Here is a 19,455-nt window from a genome sequence, read left to right on the forward strand (position 1 = left end):
CAGGATGTGTTTGCAGGTGTTTTTTTTCCCCAGTTCTTTGGGGGAGGATAGTTTTCTCTTTATCTAAAACCAGTGCTTCATATTGAACCCTTTTGACAGTGTCCCTTTATGGAGATGTTAGTATAATACTTGTGACCACCTTGCCCCTTTTCTGTTGAAGTGCTGATAGGAGACCAAGCCCAATGGACTGATTTACCAGCTGAAGGATTGGTGGGCTGTCTCAACTTTTCTTTCTTCCCAGCCATTTAACCCTGGGGACTGGTGTCAGGTTACTCAAAAAAGGGGTGGGTGGAATGCCTGGTTGTAGTATTTCCAATAGTATTCCAATAGTTTACATGCTGGAGCTGCTCATTGTGATCTGGTTTGGATTGTGTGTTGAGAGCTTCTTAATAAGATTATTTCACTGATTTTGCTGCTTAGGCTTCTTCAGGAAATACTGCTTATGTGAGTGTGGTGTTGTGAATGCAAGTGCAGGGAGCAGCTTGAGATCTAACAACTCTGTGGTCTTGAAGTGAGATGGTCTTGCTCTCCCTGTCATTTCCCCCAGTCTTCGCTCAGTGTTTCTGCTGCTTATTTCTTCTGAGCTTGCTGGGCCTCTTTACAAATGACCTTGGCTGTGTTTTGGCCACTGCTAAGCAGTGCTCCCACAGCATCAGGAATGTGTCTCCAACATTGTCCCCAGATGGGCTCGGATTGGGCAAACTCTTGGGAGGGGACATAGCCAGGAGAGCTGACCCAAACTGACCAAAGGGATCTTCCTTAGCCCTTGTGATGTCTGCTCAGCAGGGAAAGCTAAGAGAAAGGAGGAAGGGCATTTGTGATGGCATTGAAGCAATAGCTCTGCACACTGAAGCCCTGATTAGTGGCAAGTGATTGGATTGCCTGCTGATGGGAAGTGGAGAATAAATCCTTTGTTTTTCTTTGCTTCTGTGCTTGGCCTCTACCTGTGCTTTAGTAAACTGCCTTTATATTGACCCACAAGTTACTTTTGCATCTCTTCTCCCCACCCATTGAGCTGAGGATGGAAGTGGTGGAGCAGCTTGGTGGGCACCTGGTGTCCAGCCACACCACCAACCCACCACAGTTCTTTTTTGGTGCCCCCCTGTAGCCCCCTACCACTAAAGCCTGGCTGTGCAAACCTAATGCAGACAGAAAGTCTTGGCAGATGTGAATGAAACAAATGCAAATGATAAACTACAGCTGTGGTTGTAGCCCACCCATCTTTCTTCCCTTTAAATTTGCACAGCAAGGTAAGATTCTGTCAAGATGAAAAGCCAGATTCTAACACTGTGCTTGTTTCCTTCCTCTGCCCTGTTGAAGTTAGATCTGTCTTTCAGGAAGGGCAGAAAGTGGCTCTGAATATTTACCTTACTAGGCTAAAGCTTTATTGTTTTCATTAAGCATATGGGATGCTATGACCTGATTTAGAGCTCAATTACAAAGCACTATTATTAAACAAGCTTTTGTGGATGAATTGATGCATTTGATCCTGTGTATGATCTTTTATTGGATGAATCATCTGGCCTCAAGTGCAGCTGACGTGCAGAGAGGAGGGTGTTGTTATTCTCAACAGCTCTTGTGGGTTTGGGGTTCCTCTGACCATAAGAATAGGAGGGAGGAACTTGGTAAGAACAGGTGAGAGGGGAGGGGGAGCTGAACCAGCCCCTCTGAAAGTGCTGTAAGTGCTCAGAATCTGGGGTTTGTCTCTGTAGGACTTTGCAAGGTCCAAATATTTCAAAACACTCCATGGGCTACCACATGTAGGTGAATTCTTAAGCTTGCCTGGAGATATTTCCAGTTTGTGTGTTTGCTTACCCAGTTTAGGTAAATGGAGGATAAGTGAGCTGGGGAGGAATTCTGAATGTGATTTTGAAAGGTCTCTTTTATAAGAAGTGCTGTACCAAGTTACTGTAGTGTTCCTGTGCCTAACTGCTCCCTGCTGTACAGGTGAGGAGCAGTGTTCTGAGGACAGAGCATGGGAGATGGCCCCTTGAGGAGTGCAGCACTTTATCTGAGCTCCTCAGGAAGTCATCCTGAGTATTTCAGTAATGTCTGTGGTTTCTCACAACTATAAGTAGGCAAGACCTGGTTTTTAAACCTTCTTGGGTAAAAACTGCTTCCAGCAGCAGCTCAGTATTTCAGCAGTGCTGAGACCCAGACTCTGGTACTAAACTAGAGGGGAAGCATGTTACTACTTCAGTGGTCTTATTTACCATTGCACCTTGCAGTCAGCAGTTGAGGTCTTGCCCTGATTTCACCCTTCTTCCCTGTGCCATGGGCTGGGTTGTGACACAGGTCAGCTCAGATGGAGCTCAGGAAAAGGTCAGCTGGTTCTGGTTACAGCACATGGAGTAACTGGATAGCAGTCAGCTCACACTACAGCCACTGGTGTGATCTCTTTGCTGTCCTCCTGGTCTGCTGGCTGGGGAGTGTTCTGGTGAGCTCTCCTGCAACCAAAGAGCTTGTGTGACCAGCCTGCTCAGCTTCTTGCTTCCTGAAGAGCAGAAATGCTATACACAGCAACAGGCACTGCTGTTTCTTTAGGATTTTCATCTGATTTCAGCTTGTGTTTCCAGACTTCTGGCTGTGGGGCTGCACTTCCATATGGGGAAAACTCCTGAGGAGAAAACCATCATGTTTGCTGCTGTGTGTTTATCCTAGGCTGCACTGTTTTGCTTTGTAAATCAATCCTGGTTGACATTGTGGTCACTTTGTGTTCTGTAAAAACAGTAAAATGCATTTCTGAATCCATGTAGCTGCAGCTAGTTTTGTTTAATCCATTTCCAGGGGAAACTTTTAAATATCATGTCTCCTGACCACACTATGTGGTTTGCCTAAACTCTCCTGCATGACTTCATCTGCTGTGTGTGTATATGAATGGTTTAGTCTGGGAGACTGAACTTAGGAGGTGGTCAGAACACTTCCTAGGCATGGATTCTCTGGGAATATACATGGGGATGTGGGTGTTGTTAAAATCTAATGCTTCAGAATCCTTGAATGAAGAGCTCAGGCAGCTTGGCTGCTTGTTTTGCAAACCAAGTCCTTGAGAACGGTGGCCTGGTGAATGGATGCGGTATTTTTCCCATCCATTTCTGTGCCATTTTAAAATTTTAGGTATTCTTTGAGGCTTTTTCCCTGTAGGTCTGATTCTGTGGCCTACACCAGGTGAATTATTTGTCCCTTGTATGCAAGAATTGCTTGAGCTGAGTGTGCCTTGTTTCAATGGACTGATGCTCAGTATGTGACAAGGTGTAAGTTCTTTGCCGAGGTTTGTTTCTGGTGCTCCATGCCCTTCTGAAACTTAGGGCTCACCCAAGTGGTGAGCATGAAGCAAGAATGGGTTACTGCAAAAGTTGGGTGCTAGTGCAGTCTCTGGGCAGGAGCACATGATCCTCACCTCATGAACAGTTCTGTTTTTTCTGACCTGTTGTCACCCCACTGTTGCTGAGCTGCTTGACTTGTGTGTGTTTTCCTGTTAACGTGATGGCTCTGCTTTTCTCCTTAATGTGCAAATCCCTGGTAAATTTACACCCCTGTGTTCTGAGGACCATCTGTTTGGTCAGCTGCTCCAGGAGGATGTTTGCTTGGTGCACCTTGGTCTAGTTCATATGGTGTCATCACTTCAGAAGCTCGTGGTGTGCATTTTCTGAGAGCATTACTCAAAGCTGCCCTGCTTCACAACAGCAGGCTGCTGCTGGGACCTCAGTGCTTCTGAAAAGGAGGGGAAAGGAAATCTTGACATTCCAATGACACCAGCTTTCTTTTGCCTGATTTTTTTTAGGGTTAATGTCTTTGCAGTCACTGCTTTTAATGCAATTATTTAGACCTTGTGTGGAAACTTTACTGGGATGTTTGGTCTTGAAACTCACTTGGAGGCTTTGGATGTGTGTTCAATGTAAAAATAACCAGCAATTTCATTGAATGAGAGCCCAAAATATTTTAATTACATGTCTGTATAACATAAATATTATTTTCCAGGTACACATTCCTTTAGTTAAGTGGAAAAAAGAAGAATGCTCCAAGCTCTACGAGTTGACTTTCTACCTCCTTTTTCTTCCCCTCGTTTGAAAGTGGAAATGAATATTTTGTATGTAGGAATTCTGAGAACAGTACTGTGGGCCCTGCTGTAAACTTGCTTGTGAGAAATCAGACGTGGGCAAAGAGTGATTCTCACACAAGTAGAATTAAATCCTGATTTTCATGACAGTTTGTGTGATGAGAATTGCCCAGAAAATTTAAGGGAAAAACTAACCTTGTTGTCCTGCCTCTTTAAGAGTGTATGGGCTGTGTAGCAGAGGTTGTTTCATGCTGGAGTAGCACATGTGGACTCCTGTCTTTTGTGACATGTAAGTTGGGAAATGATGGAGGGGAACCTATTGTACTCCATGTCCTGTGTTAAAGGAACAGTGCAGTCTCCAGGGCAATCTCTTCCTGTTTATTTCACATGTGGAGGCTGAAAAAGTGAAGAAACTGTCTTCACCTTGATGGGAATTCTCTCCTTCAGGTGTTCCTAAAGGACTTCCTAAGCTGTGGCCTAGCTGGTAATTGACCCTTGAGTGGCTGGTGATGTCCTTGACTGTTTTGAGACCAGGTAACATCAGAAATAAGGCAGCAGGCAGTGAGGAGGCTGGAGGTGTAACTGTTTTGTTTTTCTTTGGCAGGCATCTCTGATGAGGACATCATCAACGTCACCCTCCCCACTGGTGTGCCCATACTTCTTGAACTTGATGAGAATTTGCACCCTCTGGGCCCTCACCAGTTTCTGGGTGATCAAGAAGCTATCCAAGCTGCCATCAAGAAAGTGGAAGATCAAGGGAAAGTAAAATCTGCTGAGAAGTTAAATCCCAGTGTCTAACACAGCTGTGTTCAGTGTGGTAGTGAGTGATGATGTGTGTATGACTGCTAGGATGCACTGTGTGAATGTCTCAATTTCAAGCACTAAGTAATTGGAAGGGACAGTTGTTGAGTCTCAGGTTGGTTGTTTAACCCTCTGCCTTTTCAAAAACTGGAATTTAGATTGCAGTGTGAAGTTTTCAATACTGGAAAAGGAAGAGATGATTCAGGTAAAGGAAACTGGCAGGGCAGTCTGCCCCAGATCCACACTGAGGATGGCCCAGTAGAGAAATAAAGGGATGTGATATTGGTGTCAACAGCCATCAGTCCTGGTCTGTTAAGGAGAAAAGCACCAGCTTACTGGACTAATTTAAGTCCAGGGTATTATAGGCACTAAAACTGTCACTGACAAAAATGTCACTGTTACCAACTATGATTTTTCCGTGTCACAGTAGCTGTGTCAATTTGTTCTCAGTGGATTTCCTTCAGTCTTTCAAAACACCTTCAGCTGGACAACTCTCTGCCTTTGTTATTTTGAGTCTTCTGTGGCCAGTTCATGGTCCAGAGAATTTTGTAGAGATGTTCTGACTACTAGAGTTATCATAGTTATCTTTTTTTACACTCTATTTGGTTTTTAAGGAATGCAGATGGAATCCCTTTGCCTCCACCATCTTTGCAAAGCCTAGCATCACTGCATTTTGCTGGCTTGCAGTAATAGGATTTAAGTCAGTTTAGTCCACAAAAGAAGCACAAAGGTTTTCTTCTGCTCAATTTTGAAATTATGTAGCTCCTAGTGAGGGACCTGAATACCTCTGAAACACTTTGGTAACGTGTACTAGATGTTTCATCACCTTTTAGTCAGTTGATAAATAATTCCTGCTCACCCCAGCCAAAGTGACATAGGAAAAACCCCTCTAAGCTTTCCTGAGTTGCAAAGGTATCTTGATAAATGTGTTCCACAGCAACATTAATGTGGCATTATCTGCATCCAGTTCTCTGAAGGGCTGGAAGAGATGCATGCAGCCTGTCACAAGTGCTGCTGGGTGCAGCTCATTCAGCCATCCTGCTGGCAAGGAAAGCTCTTCTGCCATGCCTGAAAGAGTTCTCCTGTAAACCTCTCCTCACAATCACAGCTTGATTCCTGCTGAGTGTTTGGCCCTGGATTGGACCAGTTCACCCCATGGCTGGATGCAGTGCAGCAGCTGTGGCAGCCTGGTGCTCTCTGCATGTACACCAGCACCAGGGTAATTCCACTTCTGAAGACTCGCTCTTAATCCTACCTGCAAATATGAAATTGTTAAAAAGTTTACATCTCACCTACTGTCTCAACCTGATTGTGACCTTGGATATCAACATGGGTGACACCTGTGTGTGCTGCTTGAGCTGAATATGTTCTCAGCATGGCCCAGCTACAAATCTCAATGTTGATGGGAATTTCCTTGATATGAGTATAAAGTTTTGAAATCCTGGAGGAGCTGCTGCTTTGCAGTGAGCAGCTCTATAGCTTGCTTTGTAAGTATGAGAGGATGTTTTTTTCCTTTTGAGGAGAGCAGTGTGACAGTGTGGTGTGCCTCTGACAGTCTTGCTGGCATGTGGAGCAAGACTTTGCAGGTCTGATGCCAGCTCACATTAGAGTAGCACATACTCCATAAAAGACTTCTTGTTAGAAGGTAGTTTCTCATGCATGACTGGTGCTTGGGCTTCTCTTTGGTTTTGTTTTTGTAGCCCTTGCAGTAGAAACAAAGTTACATGTTTTTCTTTTTAAACATAAAACTGATAGGTTTCATTTTTCTTTGTACAAGAGACATATTTCAGTGTTTTTGGTTGTTATGGTTGTTTTTTTTTCCCTCTGAAATGCTATTAGCAGCTTCTCTGCTACTTGATTTGATACTGACTTAGTTTCTGGGGTTTTAGTTTCTGTGCTTAGAGTACCTCTTGACTCTTGATAGTTTGATAGTTTCCAAGTGAGTGTTACAGTGTTAGATTGCTGATCAGCAAAAGTTCACCTGTGAAAACCCTGGGAAGGGTCACTGGCACTCAAGTGAGTAAATTCTTCCCCAAACATTATTTAATGTGTGAAGCTTTAATATCAAGTAAATGTTGCTGTAGGCTTGTAAACAGAGCCACCTGTTGCCAGTGGGAGCTGGGTGCATCCAGGTGTGTGAGCACACAGGCCATGTCCACATCTCTTTGGCATTGTGGAATTGTAATGTAGAACTGCTTCAGGATGTGACATGCAGCTGGAATATCCTTGGAAATGAACCCAGCTGAACTGGGAGACAGCCTCTCTCCTCCCCTTAGAATCCATGATCTCTTCTGTGGGTGGAGAGGGGAATGGAAAGGTGGGTGAGGGAATTTAGGGAGCATTAATTGTAGCTGAAATCATCCCTTGAGTCATGGCCAGGAAGAAGAGAACACCAGTGTGATGTTTGCAGGAGGTGCTGTTTCTACAGTGCTGCTTGAGATGTGAACAGTGACAGTGCCCTGGGAAGTTTGACTTTGTCTGGGTTGTGGCTCCACAGTGATGACAGGATTTTATGTGCACATCTGGCAGCAACACCACCTTGCAAAAGTATCAAATGGAACCAACCAACTGGGGATTTCATTCTGCTCTTTAGGATTATTTCAATGCCTTGCAATTCCAAGTAACCTATTTAAAATCCTGATTCATAAGCAATGTCTATTGAAGAACAGACACCAAGTTCCAAGGTGTCAGACACCAGGATCTTCAGGCATAGCTACATCAGAGGGAGAAATGACAATCTTGCTTTGGAGATCAGTGGTTGGGAAGCGTTTTTCCCTATGTTTGAGTGTGCCTCAAAGTCCTATAAGGTAAATGGTGTTTTTAACATAATGGATGTGGTTGATTTGGTTTGTTTATGCATTTTTAACATGTGGTTCAGTAGCAGTAATAGCTCTAGATCCTCTTGAAAACCTTTGTAAATATGGTGGAGCTGGCAGGTTCTTTTTAACTCAATAAATTCACCTCAAATAGAATTTAATTTGGCTTCAGTCTTTTTTTTTTTCCTGCTCCTATCCCCTTTGTTTCCTTTTCAGGGCTGATAAGTAAATAAAACTGACCTTCAGAATTCCAAAACTTCTCAAACAGTTGTTTATTACCCATCATGCAGTCAATTGGGTGAAAACAGTGCTGGAGCCAACACTTCCTTGTGTTTACATGTCAAGAAGCTGTGCTGGAGAGAACACATGCCCCTTCAACACTATGGGGTCATTTCCTTAGGAACAAGGAACTTTACTTCCAGAGCAGTGCATCTAAACAAATGCTTACTGCTTCCCATGCTTGCTTTTCCTCTCAGTAAGAAGCTTTGCTTTTTGATGGTGTGTTTAAAGCTGTGGCTTCTGGAGACAAAGCCAACCCTTCTCTCTCCAAAGCACTTGGATGCCAAGCAGAGTTGGGACTCCAAGGACAAGCACATGGAACTGCAGGCCTGCTGAGGGCTGCTGACCTTCACACAGAAAGCCTTGGAGGCTGGGATAATGGGAGGCTCTCTAAAAGTCCTAAGAAGAGTTAGACATGGGGATAGAAGTGGGGAAAATACAGCTAAAAAAAAGCATTCTAAAGAAACTGACTTCTTAAAACTTGGTCTTGTGATTGTATTGAGGTTGAGTGGGGAATGGAACAGATCTGTCTGAGCCATTTGTGTACTGATGCTTATAATAATGTGGCACTGCTGCCAACCAGTTCAAAATTGTACTGGTATTTTATGGTGCATTCCCTCCCTTTCCCCAGTCACTTTTTGTACTTTGCTTTATTTAGTAACACCTCACATTGTTCCACAGCCATGCCCACTGTTTCTTGTGTTGGGAAAAGACCATCTGAAAGCCAGCTTGGTTTCAGTCTGCCATTCTTTTGGGCCAAGGACTTTGCTAGGAGCCTGCTCTGCACAGCCTGAGGAGAGACTGACTCTATCTAGTCACCTTTTCAAAATTTCAACTTTGTTTTCTTCTTTGTTTTCTTCCTTTAAAAAAAAATAATTTCTGGAGAGTGGTCATTCTCAAAGTTCACAATAAATGACACTTGCCTTGTTTGTCTTCTCTGCTGCCCTCAGCATCTCCTCAGCCTTACATTCCCATGGGCAGGAGTTGACATGACAACTCTGCTGCTCAAGGAAGCTCAGAGCTGTGGTGGGAACTCTCTAATGATTCAAACAGAAAGATTTGGAATCTCCCTTTGACAGCTGTGCTGAACAGATGTTGCTGCCTCTTCTTGTGTGAAGGTGGCCAGAGGTTCTGGGGGTGGGTGATATAAGAGGGAAGTGCAGCTTAGCCCAGGGAGCAGGATGGGTCTGTCATGGCACTCCTCCTCCTCCCCCTGCCTCACTCCTTGTTACCCAGCCAGGACTCCTGGGGCTGTTCCAGCAGAATTGAGCAGCCAGGTTATGTCCCCACACTGCAGGAAAAAAGGGAGCAGGGGAAGAAGCTCCCTGTCCTTGCTCTTCCCATTCTGCTGGCAGAGCAGGGGAGGGCAGCAGACACCAGGCTAAGGCTGTAGCTGTGCTGTGCTCTCCCAGTGCAATGAAGTGGCCTGGAGATCACTTCTGCTGGCTCTTTTGAAAGGAGGGGCATTGACCCACAGCTCAGTTGGAGATGGCAATGTAGATGATCCTTGTGGGTCCCTTCCAGCTCAGGTTATTCTGTGCTTGTTGCTGTGGTGCTGTAATTGTTCTTACCAGGCTTCAGAAAGCAGTTGTGGCCATAGTGGGAGCCCAGCACTACAAATGCTGTCTGCAAGCATTATTGCCTCATTAACAGAGCCATGATCTTCCTCAGGTCTGTCCCAGCTCCCCCTCAGCACAGCACCTGAGTGTTTCCCCACCTTTGGTCTGGTATTTGCAAGAAATTTGGGAAAAGAAATTCTCTCTCCCAGGAAAGCAGTGTGACTCCAGAGGCAGCAAATGTGTGCATTTGGGCTGCTCTTGGCCTCAGAGGAGCCAGGCACTACTTTGCTGCCATCTTCCAGCTTGGCCATGTGTGCCCATGAGGGGCAGATGGCACAGCTGAATACACTCATGGAGCACCCTGGTGCTGCCAGAGCTGCTCAGTGGAACTGCCTGTTTCTTGCAGTAAAAGCCATTTTTTCCTCCTTGTTCCTGGTGATAATCTAGCAGAAGAGCTGGAAAGCAGGAATGTGCATGTCCTATTAATCCCTTAACCTAGACTGGGGATGCCTTGCTGAGTGATAAACTCCCCAGTGCATCCTGCTTTCCTGGCAGGCACTTGCCAGGCTCTCAGTAACTACTGTGATTGAACCTGAGCTAGAGCTCAAGAGCTGTGGTTCTTCAGCTGCTCCTGAACTGCAGCTTGTTTTGTTCCAGAGTCTCTGTGGAAGGCAGTGATACTGGCTGTGCTAGGGGGGAGGAAGCAGCCATAAAGATCCCTGAGTGTCCCTGAAGGCAAGGAATTGCAGAAATTGCAGCTGCAGATGGGCTTGTAGAAAAGCAAGTGGACAACAGGTGGAGCAAGTGCATTGTGGTGAAGGATGCCCAGGAAAAGGGGTGGATTTTACACTCCTGTGTGCACATGGGGACAGCGAGGTGTCATCAACCTCTCCTGAGAGGCAGCACATTTTATCTCACAGCCAGAAGTGCCCTGTGGTGTAACAAGTGGTGTGAGGGTGAGCTAGTTCTGCTGGGGAATAATTTGCAGTCATCATGTTGGGTTGCTTGTGCAGATTAATCCTTCTTTAGTCTAACATCAGCAGCTTCACCAGGGCACTCAGTGCTGCATGAGAAAAGGTGCTCAGCAATGAGCAAATGCCAGATTAAAAAGAACATGAATTGGAAGGTGCCAGATTTCAGGGATCTGATTTCAGACACTTGTACTAATTTTCTCCAAGGGCTCTTGTATTCTATTCTCTCCCTGTCAGAATTTATGGAAATTTATAAGCATTTTGCATGCATGCTGTCAAATTGAGCTTTGAGAGAGACAGTTCAGACCCCCCTTACACCTTGCCATAACTTGAAATATGTGAACTGATGTGAGTTATCCAAGTAGACAGAGCCTGTAGGTGTAGCTGTTAGAAAAAGGCTCCTGCAAAGTAAATTCTCATTCTTGCTCTGCAGCCTTCCCTAACACATTAGTGTGAAAAGTGCTGTTAGTGATGCAAACCTCATGAGCTTTGTGTTTGTACTTGGTGTATGTTTCAACCCATACCTCTAAAGGAATTTTCTGAGTAACAAGCACATTTCAGTTTCATGAGATGGTGTGGGAACAGATATGTAATTTTTGTTGGACAATAGCAAAGGAGAATAAACTTTCCCAGACCTCATTTTCTCAGGTGAAAGCTTTAAGAGGCCCTATAGAAATGAAAAGTACTTTGTTTCATACTGGAAATCTTATATTCTGTGCTTTCTCTTCTGTGTGGCTGGCTTGAGTGTTTTCCAGGGCCAGAAACACCTCCTTTTAACTGGCTCTAGTACTTTGTATCCTATTGTCCTCTAGTTCCTTATTTAACTTCTCTGCCCTTCCCTTCTGATACCTTAGAGCTCAAATTCCACAGGAGCTTGGATTTTGGTCCTTTTTTCTTAGCTTGGAAAGCATGAGTCAGATTTGGTCAGAATCCACCAGAAATACTGACATCTTTGTTCAGAACAATGAAAAAATAAAAATGAACACTGGCAAGTGCCAAAATGGTTTCCATTTGTCTGCACAGTGAGGAAACAAATTCCAGTTGGCTGAAAACTCACGTGGTCCTTCATGTTCGTTTGGGGGCAGGAGTTATCACTTGGCTCTGGGGGATGCCTTTGGCTACTGTGTTTCTCACATCTTCTCAGGTTTGTGGTTTTTTCCTTGTCCCCTGATGTGGACCTGCCCTAAACTTCTCCATCCGACCACAAGGTACCTCCAGGTGTTCCCACAGAGCCTTCTTCATGGCACCTTCCTCCATGGGGTGTCCTGCCAGCTTCAGGCTGCTTATCTGAGGTGCTGAGATGGGGGGAGATAGGGTCAAGTGTGGGAAAGGTTTGAGAGGGAGATACATCTGAAAAAGCCTGAGAACTGCTGTGCTGAGGTATGGATTTCCAGCTGGATCACATTTTATATTTTACAGTTCTGTCTGCATTCCAACGACGCACAGGGGAAAACGAGGATTTTTATATTTGAGCTGGAAAAAGCCACCCACGTGAGAGAAACACTGAGTGACCTGTTTTCCTCTGAACAATTTTTATCTGCTTGTTCTGTTCTCTCTGTTCCTCCAGTGGAGCTCTCCCACCATGATGCCCAGGGGCGCTTGCAGTGTTCCTGTTGTGCATGGGCTCAGTGGTGCTGCATGACAAATGACTTTGTGCTGCTGTGGCTGGCCAAGGACCAGTGTGTGCCTCCACCACTGCTGCTGAGATCTGTGGTTGTTCATCACCTCATGGATCAGGTCTTTTGTTAATGATACCCCTCCAAAAAAGCCTCATACTTAACAGGCATTGCTTGATGTTAATTCCTTCAGTGTCCAAGGGTGGTGTGCCAGGAATGAAGAAGAATTGGTTGAGTTAACAAATGGAAAAATCTATTACAGAAATATTAGGGGTGCTGTATTAGATATGCCTGTACTCCCCAAAGGATCATCTAAAGGCTGTCAAAACACTGGGCAATCTATTTTCCAGTTTTGTGTAGCTTTGACTTGGTTTTCATGGAGATGAGAAAAAAGGCTCCACAAAGCCTGGTTATTTGGTCTCGGTTCAGAAGGTGCTTAATAGGTTTGCCTCCTATGTCCCTGTTTTTGAGTGTTATGCACAGCAATTTCCACTGAACTCAGCATTTCTGTAAAAGCAGGTCACTTGAAGAGCTGTCTCAACTGGATGCAGAGTGTGAATGAGTGATGGTGCCCAGCTCTGGGACAGCCCAGGGAAAGGAGGAGGTGCCCTTGGCATGCAGGACCAGCTGCTGGACAAGTGCTCAGCCCTTCTGTGTTCACTGTGTCCACTGGTGACCACAGAGCTCCTGACTGGAAACACAAAACTGAATTCAGCTCTTTACACTCTCCTCTTGTACGTATGGTCTTTCAGGAAATACCTTTTATCTCCACCTACTCATGTTTTGCCTCATTTTGTGTGGAAAATGGGGTTGTTGCTTGTGCACCTTGCCCCTGTCCCTGATATATTTTGAAGCCCCCTCCATTCCTGCATGTGTGCATTCCAAGTTGCTCCTAATTATCCTCACTGACCTCTGACTTTGAACAAAGCAGCTCCCAAGCATAAATCATAGAATCACAGAATGCTTTGCCTTGGAAGGTTAGGGAAAACAAAGCCTCTTGTCCTGGGCTCCCACCCAGAGCTCAACCTACAGCAGCTGCAGCCCCTGCCCTGAACGTGGTCCTCAGCAGGAGGAACCTTCCAGAACATCCAGTTCCAGCCCCTGCCATGGGCAGGGCCACCTTCCTCTAGACCAGCGTGCTCCAAGCCCCATCCAGCCTGCCCAGGGCATCCACAGCTTCCCTGGGCAACCTCTCCCAGGGCCTCACCACCCTCACAGCAAAGAATTCCTTCCAAATATCCAACCTGGAGCTGCTCTCTTTCAGCTTGCAGCCATTCCCCCTTGTCCTGCCACTACCTGCCCTTGGAGTCCCTCTCCATTTTTCTTTCAGGCTCCCATCAGATATTGCAAAGCTGTTCCTGTGAAAAGCTGTGTCTGTGAAAAGCTATATCTGTGAAAAGCTATATGCTGTGTTCACCTTGATTTTTTAAACCTGGGATCCTGATCCTTGTTTTCCTTGCAGTGAATTGTGGAGGTCCAGCTTTGCAGAGGGAGAGGGCCAGACTCCCCTCGAGCTCTTTTTCCCCCTGGATGCAGAAATGAAGAGCAGGCTATGAAATGCAACTTTTGTATCTTGTCAGAGAATTTCTTGCAAGATTCCTGGGAGGGCTCTTAATGACAGCAGCCTCCATGGACAGACAGGAAGAGGGCTAGACATTGCAAAGCATGAATAATCCTTAATTCTAGCCTGGTCATCAACCTAATGGAGCTCTGAGTAATAAAATGAGGTTTCTGGGAAAGCCTGAGATTTCTACCTTGCCTTCTGTTTACAACAGCTTTGTGCATTTTATCTTTGCAATGTGCTCAAAAGATCAATTTGTTTTTGAAGTGGAGTTTCCCTGCCTCTTCACTCATGCTACAAGAACTGTAATAAGCATTTATTCTGTAAAAATTGTAGTGAGACTAGAGCTGGTAGAACCATGCCATGGGTATCTCTGCAAGAGTTCATTCATGCATGTAAATCAATGTCCAAAAACAGCCTGGCCACTTCCAGCTCTGCAAAAGGCATGAAGATTGTTCTCACAAGTCCTTGTAGTGCTGTTGCAAATGGCCAGGAAGTTTTTCAAGTTCAATTTCAACAACCATGATGCCAAGTTGGAAGTAGAGGAAGCGTTCCTGCTTTTTTTGATGAAGCAGTTCAAGGCTTGTTCCTGATAACAGTGTTTTCTTTACCAAGGGGGACTGGTGGGACAGGCTTTACCTCACCTCCTGGGACATGTCTGCAGTATAAATATCCCCACTTGAGCAAGGCTCTCCCTTGGCTCCTCTCATTGATAAGAAGGACTAGCAGTCCTTTTTGGGATGTGACTCATCAGACTTTTTTTAGACATTTCATTTAGGTGAGATTAATAGTGGCCTCCCACTCTTTTCTTCTCTCCAGTGACTCAGGGAGCTCCAGTGTGACTAGGTCTGATTTAAGATGTGTATTACAGAAGCCTCTGTCTGCACAGAGGCATCACCATGCCTGATTAGATTGGTTTCTGAGCTGCAGAGTTGATTTTGGTAGGTGACACACGTAGCATGCAAACAAAACCACGGATTTATACATCTATACCCTTTTAAATGATTTGTTCCACAGCTGGATTTTGGTGTCCATAAAGGTGACCCAGCAAATCTGGTGTTGTGTATGACTTCAGCTCCTTTTCCACCCCATTTAGGGCCGTGGCTTTTCTAGCATGCCTTGCAGTGTCCTGTGCTGCCCAAAACCACCCTGAGAGGATGCCTGCAGACTGATGTCTCTGCTCCTCAGCTGCAGCACAGGCAAATCCAGTGCCCAAAGCCATCCTGGGGATGTGACCCTGCTCCTGGTTCTGGGCTGTGATTGCACGAGCAAGGAGGATTTCATCAGGGTCAGCGTGGCTCAGGAGAGAAACACATCCACATCTTTTCTTAGAAAGTCAAATGCTTCACAGAACTTTGCTTTTCATTTTCTGTAGGCTCCAGCAGGTCCTGCTGGGGACACGGGTCAAGGTGGAGGGAGCTCTTTTCTCTCATTATTGGAGTGTTAAATGTTTTGCAGAATTCTGGTGTTGAAAGCTGCAATCTGAACAGTTGAGAAAAAGTTCAGACCTGCATACTTAGCTTCCAGAAAATGCCCACATGAATTTCTCTGATTGAAGTGGAGCAACCACAAGGGAAATTCTCAGGACAGACAATTTCTAATTCTAAATAGAAATGTAACAGGAAATTAAAGTGAAAAAGAAAGACCTTTGACCAATATCCATAAAGAACCATTTGACCAGTGTCTACATTTCAGCTTTGTAACAAATCTAGGCAAACCACCAAGAAATATGCATTTGTTATGCTTTCCCAGTTATGTTTCTCCAGCTCAAACCACTTGAAGTAAATAAAACAGCCTCAGGAAATTAGTGTATTACAGTTCTCATTGATGCAATTGTAACTGTGAAACACATTTGACAGAATTAATGTCAGCATCCAGTCATTACTTTGCAGTCAGTTTAATTGGAAGCATCTGATCATTAAGAGCTCAATCCTGACCCCAGTGATCCTTTCAGGACTTCTTCCTTTGCACAGCTGAGTCTGTGTTTGCTGTGTATAACCAGCAGGTAGGAGAGATTTCAAATCATGAAGCTCCAGTCTCCCTGGCAGCAACTCTCAATTGCCTCTCTGTTTTTGGGACACACTGGAGATGGCACAGGAAGGACATTGACCTGTTGGAGCAAGCCCAGAGGAGGCCACCAAGGTGATCAGAGGGATGGAGCTCCTCTCCTATGGGGAAAGGCTGAGACAAAATTGGGATTGTGCAGCTTGGAGAAGAGGAGGCTCCAGGGTTACCTCATTGTAGCTTTGCAATATCTGATGGGAGCCTGAAAGAAAAATGGAGAGGGACTCCAAGGGCAGGCAGTGGCAGGACAAGGGGGAATGGCTGCAAGCTGAAAGAGAGCAGCTCCAGGTTGGATATTTGGAAGGAATTCTTTGCTGTGAGGGTGGTGAGGCCCTGGGAGAGGTTGCCAAGGGAAGCTGTGGATGCCCTGGGCAGGCTGGATGGGGCTTGGAGCACGCTGGTCTAGAGGAAGGTGGCCCTGCCCATGGCAGGGGCTGGAACTGGATGTTCTGGAAGGTTCCTCCTGCTGAGGACCACGTTCAGGGCAGGGGCTGCAGCTGCTGTAGGTTGAGCTCTGGGTGGGAGCCCAGGACAAGAGGCTTTGTTTTCCCTAACCTTCCAAGGCAAAGCATTCTGTGATTCTATGATTTATGCTTGGGAGCTGCTTAGTTCAAAGTCAGAGGTCAATGAGGATAATTAGGAGCAACTTGGAATGCACACATGCAGGAATGGAGGGGGCTTCAAAATATATCAGGGACAGGGGCAAGGTGCACAAGCAACAACCCCATTTTCCACATAAAATGAGGCAAAATAGGAGTAGGTGGAGATAAAAGGTATTTCCTGAAAGATCATACATAAGATAATAGATATAAATACCTCCTCCCCATGCAGGAGCATAAAGGCAGCACAAAGTTTGACAGTGAAAACCCAAGCAACCCTGAGTCAGAGACCTCAGCCTCACGGTGTGCACAGATATTTATTGGGACAAAAGAGATCATGCAGCAGTTCGAGGTGTGCAAGCTGCCCTCTGCTGCAGAAATCCTCCTGCCACCTCCTGTGTGACCTGGGAGTCTTCCATCTAATCCTGCAGCAAGGTCTGCCTGTCTCTAAATAAAAGAAGCCAGGAACAAGCCTGTGCTGCTATTGTGAAAAGCTGGTTATGGTTTTATTTTCCTCCTTAGAGTATTTCAGAAGACAAAAGTGGTTTTTTCTTCTTCCTTTTTTTTTCTTCCCCATGAATGTAAAAAAATGAAATGAGACACCACAACTTTGGGGTATAAATATTTTGTTTATAAAAACTGGAAATTATTTTGGGAAGGTTTTTTTTTTCCAAAATTGTTTTTAAATAGAAAATTGTCTAAGAAAACAGGAAAAAATTCAGTTTCAAGTCTGTACTTCTTTGTCCAACAGGAAAACATTTAGTGAGGACAAAAAGATGGAGGGGAAAAAAGCCATTGTAATCTGCTACAAAAATATTTGGCATTTTAAGAACATTTTATGCCTTTGTTTGCATCTTGCTCTGCCTCTTTTTTGTTGTAATTTAGCCTTCTCAAGATGCAATTTTATTTACCCAGGCATTTTGTGAAATACGTCACGCTCTGAAAGGAAGGTGGCAAAAAGGACAGTTCCTTTCCCAAGACAGCATTCCTGGGGGAAAATCACTGTGCTGCAGCTCTCTGGAAGGCAGAGAAATATGTTACAGAGGAATCTCATCCCACTAAGAATGTTTGCTGTGAGTTGTCTTTTCCTCTGAAGTACGGCACGCACGTCATCTCGCCAAATGATTGTTCTCACATCAGTAATTAAATTAATGTAATAATTCCTGGGTTGGGAAACTGAAAATCTCTGTGTAAAACTGCAGCTCCCTAAAGGCTGAAAGTTCAGGATGGGACTGGGTTAGGGGGCAGAATAAGCTGGGGAGAAAGGGGATTTTTTTCTCCTCATGTTGCACCAAACTTGTTCTGATCCTCAGCTATGAAACACTGGGGAGAATCGATCCTTGTTGTAGTATTTGTTGTTAAATAAGACAGTTTCTGTAGGACTTTGTAACTTTCTGTGCCTGTGTGTTGGATTTCTGTTTGTCCTGCCGTTTCCTCTGGTGGCTGATAATTAAGGTTGCCAAACATTTTTTTTAAAAAAATCCTTAGACTTGTCTACATCCTATTTTATTTTGTTAATATTTTTGTTGAACTTCAGCCCTAGAGAATGGTGGTGTTATTGTCCACACCAGAAGCTTTTCTCAGAATAGGATATCAGATGCCAGATCACAAAGGGCTTGCTGAATCTCAACTTAGGAAATAATCAGGTTTTCCACTGTAGGGGCTCAGGGAGGAGGAGGAGAGGATGCAGTCTGCCTCAAAAGGGTTAAACTGTGACATTTTGCCACAGATCTAAGGAGGTGGGAAAACAGGAATAACTCCAGTGATGGATTTAACTGGAGCTGCCAGACAAACTGCAGAAAATATCACTCCATCAATCAGTACAAGCAGCAGCTCCTACCCCAGGAGACCCTGCAGCCCTCCAGGTATTTCTGAACCAGTGGGACTCTGTGTTAGACCCTCTGTGCTGGTAATACCCAGGAGGAGTTTTACCAGGGACTGAAAATTGCTCTTATTTCAGCAAGGGAGAACCAACAGTGGCATCAAGAATCAAATCAGCTTCCTGCCATACTGGGTTTGCAGTAGCTGAGGTGTCCCTGCACTATTGTATTTGTGGGGTGCCCCGTGGCAGGAAGGAGTGATGAATCTGACTGCATATTCTTAGAAGGCTAATTTATTATTTTATGATCTATATTATATTAAAGAATGCTATACTGAACTATACTAAAGAATGCAGAAAGGATACAGACAGAAGGCTAAAAGATAATAATGAAAACTTGTGACTCTCCAGAGCCTCACACAGCTTGGCCCCAGTTGGCCTTTGAGTCAAAACAACCTACAGCAGAAACCAATGAAACAATCAGCTGTGGGTAAACAATCTCCAAACACATTCCAAAGCAGCAAAACACAGGAGAAGCAGTCAGATAATTTTTGTTTTCCTTTTTCTCAGAGGCTTCTCAGCTTCCCAGGAGAAAAATCCCAGACAAAGGGATTTTTCCAGAAAATGTGACTGCCACACCTGCACCACTGGTAACTCAAACCTGTCCCTGGGGGTTGAGCTGGACCAGAGACACCAGCACTGGGCATTCCTGTTCCTCCAGAAACAAAGCCAGCAGGAGCATGGCTTGTCTGGGTCTGTCAGGCACAGCATTACTGAGGCTGGGAACTAGGGAAGAATTGGGTGGAAGAACCCCTCTCAGTTTGAAGGCATTTACCATATCAGGGAATTCCCCCTGGTTTTTGAGTTTTGCTCAGCCACTGAAGCAGAGCACTGGCATTGCTGGAATAAAAGACAGGAGCTCTGAGGTTCTCCAAGGCCTGTGCATGGAGTTGGGTTGTCCCAGTTCTCAAAGTCCCATTACAGAACTTAGGCATGCCTTCTACTATCTAGATGCTCTTGCTCCATCTAGTGAGGAAATTTATTGCTCATCCTGGCTTAGTGTTGGCTGTGGAAGAGGCCTGGGGGAAAAAAAGAACATAATTTATGCATTTGACCTATGCAAAGATGGGAATTACCCAGGAAGATTCTAGTTTTGATTTTGTTAGAAGAGTGAGAATGGCAATGATTTTAGCTTACAGCTGCTCATTGACGTATCTATTAAATTACTTTAAAAAAAAATACTTGAGGGTTTTTTTTTTTAATGAACTTTCCCATGAAAATCTATTTATGTTTATGTTCATTGGGTGGATTTA

The 19,455-nt window shown here is 44.8% G+C and overlaps 1 protein-coding gene across 4 annotated transcripts in view; it reads left to right on the top strand.

Annotated features, from left to right (window-relative positions):
• BPGM (bisphosphoglycerate mutase) overlaps positions 1 to 7,835 on the top strand; it is a 33,913-nt gene extending 26,078 nt beyond the window's left edge. For all 4 annotated transcript variants that reach the window (XM_050970251.1, XM_018919814.3, XM_030238076.2 and 1 more), the window contains one exon: positions 4,662 to 7,835. In XM_050970251.1, coding sequence (XP_050826208.1) covers positions 4,662 to 4,855 — 194 coding nt within the window. In that variant the 3' untranslated portion in view covers positions 4,856 to 7,835. The remainder of the gene's footprint in view (positions 1 to 4,661) is intronic.
• Positions 7,836 to 19,455: the final 11,620 nt, after the last annotated feature.

The sequence above is a fragment of the Serinus canaria genome, chromosome 1A, assembly GCF_022539315.1.
Source record: "Serinus canaria isolate serCan28SL12 chromosome 1A, serCan2020, whole genome shotgun sequence".
Taxonomy (NCBI): Eukaryota; Metazoa; Chordata; class Aves; order Passeriformes; family Fringillidae; genus Serinus; species Serinus canaria.